The sequence below is a fragment of the Suricata suricatta genome, chromosome 8 (genome assembly GCF_006229205.1).
Source record: "Suricata suricatta isolate VVHF042 chromosome 8, meerkat_22Aug2017_6uvM2_HiC, whole genome shotgun sequence".
Taxonomy (NCBI): Eukaryota; Metazoa; Chordata; class Mammalia; order Carnivora; family Herpestidae; genus Suricata; species Suricata suricatta.
In genome coordinates, this window is record NC_043707.1 from 33,943,770 (window position 1) to 33,951,821 (window position 8,052).

Sequence of the window (8,052 nt, forward strand, 5' to 3'; positions counted from 1 at the left end):
CCTTGCCATTCACATGGACGTGGTGTGAACATCGACAGGCGTGTTGCAGTCACGCACGTCCACGTCCGTCCTGTCACAGCAGCATCCCCTTAGGATGGGGGGCAGGTCTTGTGAGCAGTGCCCGGCGGCTGGGGCAGGGTTCTCCCTGGCTCCCTGCAGGGGCTCCCTCGGAGCTGTTGGAAGCCGGGGACAGTTGTCAGGCCCCTAGTTTTTCCACAGGAAGGATTTGTTTCAACCCATCATGCAACTTTCCAGTTGCCCTTTCCAGTCATCAGTGGTTCCAGGCCATCAAGGACGGAAATTGACCTTAACATTGGGAACAGATTAGAGAGCGTGGAAAAGGAAGCAACGTTCAGGGAATACCGCCAGTGTTCTAGAATGGATAGGAGACATGAGATTTTTTAAGTAAGCCAGTTGCCAGTCTGATAGGTCAGTGGTTTTGTGGTTTTGTTTTGTTTACAACCACTGCACGGAGGTACGATTGATGCACAAAATGCTAACGTATATGGCCTGGTGAGCCTGGAGGTAGGGAGGTCGCCAGGCACACGGTGGTGGCCCTGATGGATGGACCCAGAGACCACGGTCAGGTCAGAACAGTGACCACTGCTGCTCTTGGGACCTTTACTAGGGAGTCTGCGCCTTCCAGTCCACGAGATGGAAAAAACTCCCCTGCAGAGACAGAGCCTCGTCTTGCCGGAATGGTGCAGGTCATAGAGGTGATTCGTTTGCGTGGAGTGCACGCTGGGCACACACACAGCCCTCAGGCTCTCGGAGGTGCCTCAGCTTTCGTTCGTGTGTGTGTGTGTGTGTGTGTGTGTGTGTGTGTGTGTGTGTGGCCAGAGGGGTGCCGTGCCTGACGAGGGTGTGAGATTGGCGTTCCCTAGACAGAACCCTCTCGGGGAGGGGGACCAAGGGGTCACACACAGGGTCCCCCCCCCCCACAGTTCATTTTGCCAAGCGAAGGCCGCAGACATTTCATGACGGAAGGGCAGGGCGCAGTGTGACTCCAAGGCGGTGGGCATGGTCTCAGGGAAGAAGGCCCCAGTCTTTTGAGAAAGAGCAGCGTCTCACTCGCCCCCCACTCTCCTGTCTCCTGCTCGGCTCCGGCCTCAGCATCCCGGAAGGGGCTCTGTCATCCTTAGCGTTCTGCAAGCTGAGGACCACACAGCCCCAGAGACAGGAGGCTGGGGACCCAGGCCGTGCTCGCAGATGACCCAAGGGTGCTGTGCGCCAGCCCCAGATGGCAGCGCGGCCAGCTGGGTAAGAGCCAGGCCACCTGGGGCAGATCTGGGCCCACCTGATACTTTTAATGAGTCCCGGGAAAGTGGCTTAACTTCATCGTGCCTCAGTTTCTTCATCCTTTCTATAACAGGTGGCTCATTTGAGGAGTGAGTTAATCTGTGTAAAGGATTTAGAACAGTGCCTTGCCCTTTGCAAACCCAGAAAGATCATCAACATTTGTTTTTATTGCCGTTCTCTGGGCTACGGAATGTGCAAGGTCTCCAGGGTCACAAGAGGTCAGGCTACGCTTAGACAGAGATTCCATATTTGGGGGCTGGGATGGCTCTCAGCAGCTGACTGACTACTGATCATGCTCTGAACTGCTCTGTGAAGGCCATGGCAGCCGTAACAGGAGACAAAAGTTACTCTTTGGGAAGGGACGGAGGGTGGCAGCAGACAGCATGGTGGAGTTCTAGGGAAGTGTTAATTGAACAGATATTTTTTTTGAGCCCCACTGTGGCCAGACAGCCCTGGCTCTGGGGCTAAGCAGTGACCGGGACAAGAGTCCCAGCTCTCACGGAGGGAACATTCCAGGAAAGGGGACAGACAATAGGGTAGCGGAGTACGCGGTGTGAGCGTAGGGGCTGCGCAGCGCGCACTTCAGGGTCCGTCTCCCCGCCGTCCGCTATGTCACTGGGGCTGCGTGCCCGCCTGACTCACGGCGTCTCTGTTGGCAGATGAGCTCATCCCACCATCAGACTTGCTCGAGATGATCGTCAGCTGGATTTTTGAGGACCCGAGGTTGATTCTCATCACTTTTTTAAATACCCCGATTGCAGCCAATCTCCCAATAGGATTTTTAGAGCTCACACCTCTCACCGGATTGATCCGCTGGTGCGTGAAGGCGCCTCTGGCTTATAAGCGGAAGAAGAAGCCCTCCCTGTCCAATGGCCACGTCCCCACCAAAGTTACAAAGGACTCGGGAGGGATGGACAGAGACTCCCACCTCTTGTACTCAAAGCTCCACCTCAGCGTCCTCCAGGTCCTCATGATGCTCCAGGTGCACTTGACTGAGAAGAATCTTTATGGGCGCCTGGGGCTCATCCTCTTTGACCACATGGTCCCGCTGGTGGAGGAGATCAACAGGTTGGCGGATGAACTGAACCCCCTGAACGCCTCCCAGGAGATCGAGCTCTCTCTGGACCGCCTGGCCCAGGCCCTGCAGGTGGCCATGGCCTCCGGAGCCCTGCTGTGCACAAGAGGTGAGGACTCCCTGGCCCGGGCCCTTTCTCCCAGTGTTCTCTGCAGGACTTGTGCTTGTCCAGTGACTGTGGGCTCCCAGACATGGCCCGTGGCCCCAAGCGGCGCTCGTGTGCCACGTTCCCACTCGGCCTTCCCCTTGCCCTCTCAGGACGCCTGGGGCATCTGCTCTGCTCAGGGACAGCCTTGCCCCTGGAGCCTCTCCCAGCCACCTGCCACATTGCCGGGGGACCTGCCCCTTTCCCGAGCCATGTTCTCTCTTTGGGGCCTCGTTGTTAAAGCAAGAATTAAAGGAAGACAGGGCGCAGTTTTCACTTGTTTGTTTGTTTGTTTTTTTAAGTTTATTTTGAGAGCGACAGAGAGACCATGCCATTGGGGGAGGGCCAGAGAGAGTGGAGAGAGGGAGAATCCCAGGCAGGCTCTGTGCTGCCTGCGCAGAGCCGGATGCAGGGCTCCAACCTGCGAGGGCGTGAGAGGAACCAGGGCTGAAACCGAGAGTCGGCCGCTTAATCGCCTGAGCTGCCCAGGCACCCCGAGAGAGTGCTGTTTCTGAGCGGTGATAGGCACTATTGCTCTCTTGCCAGTGCCCTTGAAAAGAACTCCGTGAACACTTGACCTTGTCTCCAGTCTGTTCCTGATTATGTGTCTCTTTGATTTCAGATGACCTGAGAACCTTGTGCTCCAGGCTGCCCCACAATAAGTAAGTGCCCTCTCCAAGACATCTAGCTGGGCAGGGGTGGGGCTGGACCCCTATGTCCTGGCTTCCTTGGGGTGGGCTTCTGTGTGGAAGGAGCCCCGAAGGACCCGGTGACACGTGGGGGGTGGAATGGCCCGGCCCTCATGAGAGAGTAACCAGAGGAGATGTGGCCATCTTGCCTGGGAGCCCAGGAAACAGGCCGGAGGAGGCTCGTTGCCATTTACCACATGCTTAAATTAGCACACGTGTTTTGGGGTGACATCTGGCGTCTGCGTGCGCATGTGTTGGCGGCATTGCCGGTTGCACAGTCCGTTGGGAAATACTTCAGAGCGATGGCCCTGGGGCACAGCCCGGCGGCTAGGCTGCGCCAGCAGGTGGCACAGACTGGGTCCTGAGCCTGGTTCCAGCTGGTTTCCTGTGATGCTCGGGCAGCCCCTTCGCCTGTTTCTGAGCCTCGGTTTCCTCCTTTGTAAAGTGGAGGGGATAACTCACCTGCGCCCAGGGCTGGAGGAAGGATTAAAGGCGGTGGTGTTTGTACACTCCCAGGCTGAGTCCCTGGCCCGTGGGCATCTGCCCATAAACAGTGGTTAGTGTCGTCATTTTGGGGGAGCAGCGCTGGCAGAGGTGGAGGGCAGGAGTCTCGCAGCTGTGGGGGCAGAATCTAGGCTGCGCTTGCTGTCCGTGTGGCCTTCCGCAAGCTCCTTGTCTTCCACTGCCTTGTTTTGACGTCAAATCAGGAAAATAACTGTAGCTGCCTCTTGCCTGCTCCCCTGCTCCTCCAAGATAGGATTTTTGTGAAGATTAGAGTAAAAAGTTTGCAGCAAGCACTTGGAACAGTACTTGGTGTGGACCAAGCATCTAGGCAGTACTAGCTGTTGCTCTCACTGTTCTACTCATAACTTAGGCATGTCCCTTAATCTAATTAGTTTCACTGACTCTGAGAAGCCAAGTGTGCAAAAATGTTTCAAGCAAGTGCTGGCATCACTAGTAGCAAAAAGCTGGAAACAACCTAACAGTCCCAGAGCACAGACAGGGATACCTAGTGAGGTAGTAGTGACACATGAGAAGGGCAGAAATTATGTATCCACTACAAATGGTAATTGTGGCAACCTGGTACAACCCAGGGAGGAACTGTTGGCAGCCGAAGGCAGAACTCCCACAGTAGTGCTCACCAGGACAGGAAAGAGCTCAGTGAGGTCGGTAGGATTCCTAACACTCTTCTTTCTTTAGATGGTCATGGTCAGGGGCCGGGGCTCCAGGGCTGGTGTTGGAAGACAGTGTGGATGGAGGATCCGCCAGCCTGCCGGGCCCCATCGATCACACTGAGTGTGCCCACGGCTGCCCAGGGCCCAACCCACCGTCTCCGCTGGGTCCTGTGCGTCTGGGCACACGTGGCAGAGCAGTAACCAGGATCCACCAGAGTCCAGCTTGTGGGCTGATGGCAAGAGTGGCTGCAGCCTATGGGCTGCATCCCCACGTGTGTTGGGGCTCCCCGTGTCAGGCCCCACAGGGGAGGGGCCGCTTCAGTCAGGTGTCTGGGTAGATGCACGTCGGTGGAGTGCCATGGCTTCCGGTGGAACAGAATGGCCCTGCTTGAGATGCTCTGTCATCAGCATGGACAGCTTGTCCAGGGGGCCACCTTTCCCTCAAGAGCCTACACTGTTCCTTTCCTCCCCCTCCACCCGCCGCCAGGCTCTCTGAGAATTCCCTGGCATCTGAGGACGTTGTTAGTGTAAGTTGGCATCTTTCTGCCCTTCTTCCAATAATCCCATTGTAGTATTTCCCTTCTTTGTGCACAGCTGTCATTTAATATCTAACGTTTTCAGGGCATTAAAACGATGGCAGGGCTTAAGTCCTGTATCATCTCAGCATTAGCACTAGGGGGTCCCTGTTGGAATCCCCGTGGAACCTCACAGCCGGTGCTGGGCCCTGCCCTCCTGACACATAGCAGGAACCCAGCCCCCAGGGGCAGCCTGGCACCGATGCAGGCAAAGAGGACCCGCAGTCACTTGGAAAAGTTCTTTGACTTCCGATAGTCTCTTTTCCATTAATTGTCTTTCTGCATAGATTGGAAACTTCTTAAAACCCATTTTATCTCTGGCAGCATGAGCGGGTTCAAACAAACAAATGCCCTAAATTTTGCCTCTATAACACCCTCCTTAGATTTATTTATATGTTTGCTTATTTTGATTGAATGTCTCACCCTGCCTTATAGAAAGTAGTAACATAAATGAAAAGGGCTTAGAAGAGCTTTCAGGCCGCTAGAAGGCACCAGGTTTCTTCCTCTCCTCAATTTACTGTCTGTGTGCCTCCTGTGGGCTCTGGGCACTAGACTCTATTCTCGGGGGTGGGGAGGTGAGAGGGGGTGACGGTCAGTGTGCAAAAGACTTAGCCCCCACCTGTCTGAGCTCTAGGTAGTTGGCTGGCAGCCAGGGCAGAGTGGCCTGGGGCGAGCAGGGCAGTGTGACAGAGAGGTGAGGAAGTCCTGAGTGTGAATGATGGGTGTGAACGGTTGGCAATGTGGAGAGGCCAGTGTAGATACTACAGACACAGAATCGAGCCGGGGTGCGGCCCTGGGGTGTAGCTGGGAGAGTAAGGGCAGAAGCAGAGGCCCGACCAGAGACCAGATAAAGGGGAGAGGCCAGGCTGGGGAGGGAGGCCCCCATCCTGAAGAGAAGAGGGCCGGAGAAGCTTCTCTGATTCTAGCCTTAACCGGGGGTGAATAGGTACTTGGGGTTGGCTGCAGGATGTGGGCGGGCTAAGGCCTGGGAAGCTCCTGGTGGTGGGAAAGTTAGGAATCTGCTGTCTCACTGGGAGGGAGTGTGGGGCTGGTGAGGATGGCACTGATCAGAGGGAAGTCTTCAGGGAGGTCCAGAAGGGACCCACCCTGGACACTGGAAGGGATTCCAGGAGGGAGACCCAGGCCATGGATGTCCCGGGTCACAGAGAGGAGAGCACACAGTAGAGAAGGTGCAGGGCGCCCGGGGCTGGGGCAGTGGTGGGTGGAAGGGAGGTGCTGAAGCAGTGACAAGGTGCGAAGAGTAGGGGGCTGGAGTGTGGCTGTCCCCTGGAAGAGTAGGAGGGTTGGCAGCTCCTGATGGGGGGGGTGCTCTAGAAGGTGGGGAAGGGTTGGGTCCAGGCCTGGGCCATCTCAGGGGTGGGCCTTATCTGTTTCTGGCAGAATCTGTGAAAGGCCTGGTTTCAAGTAGTTGTGCTTGGAATTCAGCTGAGACTCAGGTCACTAGGAATGACCCTGTGGCTGACTGTCATTCGAACCTTCGGGCAGCCCTTGGTCCCGATCCTCTTAAGTGCACATGGGATGTGGGGGTTCCCCAGGCCACAGACGCTGAGGCTTTGCCCAGAGCTCCAGGCGCTGTAAACCTCCCGCATACTCTTCCTCTGGGGGGTCTTGTCACCGCCCCGCCTCCAGCACCTGCCTTGTGGTTTCTCAGATGCCCCCAGCATCCTCTCCTCTGCTGGGGGAGTTGGGGGAGGGGGCAGTCTCAATCCTGACAACTCCAGGTCTCCCCCAGCCGCAGCCACCCCCATGTTCCCCGAGTTCACAGATCTGGCCTGGAAACCTGCAGGCCCCGTGCCTGCAGCCGGTGCCCGTCTTGGCCCCCACGCCCAGGCCTTCTGTCCCTTCCCGGCTGCCGTGCCTAACCCTTGTCCTTGTGTTCGCAGCCTGCTCCAGCTGGTGATCTCGGGCCCGGTGCAGCAGGCGCCCCATGCCGCGCTCCCCCCGGGCTTCTACCCCCACATCCACACGCCCCCGCTGGGCTACGGGGCTGTGCCTGCACACCCCGCCGCCCACCCCGCGCTGCCCGCGCACCCGGGCCACACCTTCATCTCGGGCATGACGTTCCCGTTCAGGCCAATCCGCTAGGCCACCCGCGAGCCTCCGAGCAGCAGTGTGCCTTCCAGAGAGAGGGGGCCGCCGGCAGAAGAGGACCTGCGGGGGGCAGCCGGCGGCCCCCCCGCCCCTCCCCCGGCAGGACTGTCCTGGTGTGGAAGCTGCTGTGAAAGCTGCGCGGCCGGGTGCCCCCTGGCTGGTGGCAGTCGCAGGAGTCCAGGCCGGATGGATGGAAGGAAGGAAGGAAGAAGGAGCGGGGTGGGTGTCCTCGATGCCCAACCGCCAGCCCGGGGGGCCCAGGGGGCGCTTCGTGGCCGAGCAGCCCGGGCGCAGGTGTGACGAGGAGCCTTCGCAGGTCCCTTTGGCTTCTCTGCTTGTGAGTGTGGCGGTCCCGGCACCAGCGTCTCCAGTGGCTCCGTGAGCCCGAGGACGGGGCGCCTGGCGGGGGACGGGCCAGGGCCGCCCTCACCCCCGGGGGGCTTCTCTGTTTTATTGGGGGCTAAATTTTCCTTTCATATGTTCAAATAAATTTTTTCTAAACAGTTTTCTAGACTTTATGGAATGTTTTCTTAAAACAGCGTGAGCGGCATTGGTCTCTCGTCCACAGTGAGCGGGAGAGCAGACAGAGTACAGTTTCAGGCACCTCCTTTGACTGAAACATTGCTGCAGTGGCGCCTCCACCCTGCAGGGGCCCCCAGGGCCTGCCCGCCTTCCTGGGGAGAAAGCCCTCCCATCACTTTGTAGTGAGAGAACATGAGAGACATGTTTTCTGAGCACATCTCTGTCTCACAAAGAGGCTCCCACCAAACATTAGCTTGTTCACACCCAGCGTGGTTTTTACTGTAAATGACTGGCTGAACAAATGGATGGAAGGAAGGAAAGGATGGAAAAATGTAGGAAATAAAGTCAGTGGCGGGGTCCCTGGCTGGCTCAGTCGGTAAAGCATGCAACTCTTGATCTCAGGTTGTGACTTCAAGCCCCGCACGGGGTGTAGACATTACTTAAAAATGAAATCTTAAAG

General features: G+C 57.3%; 1 protein-coding gene across 1 annotated transcript in view; it reads left to right on the forward strand.

Moving 5' to 3' along the window:
• The window catches only part of C8H7orf26 (chromosome 8 C7orf26 homolog), an 11,508-nt gene extending 3,932 nt beyond the window's left edge, over positions 1–7,576 (forward strand). The window contains exons 4-6 of the mRNA XM_029948077.1: positions 1,959–2,483; positions 3,142–3,181; positions 6,863–7,576. Of these exons, the coding sequence (XP_029803937.1) occupies positions 1,959–2,483; positions 3,142–3,181; positions 6,863–7,064 (767 nt within the window). The 3' untranslated portion in view covers positions 7,065–7,576. The remainder of the gene's footprint in view (positions 1–1,958; positions 2,484–3,141; positions 3,182–6,862) is intronic.
• The last annotated feature ends 476 nt before the right edge of the window (positions 7,577–8,052 follow it).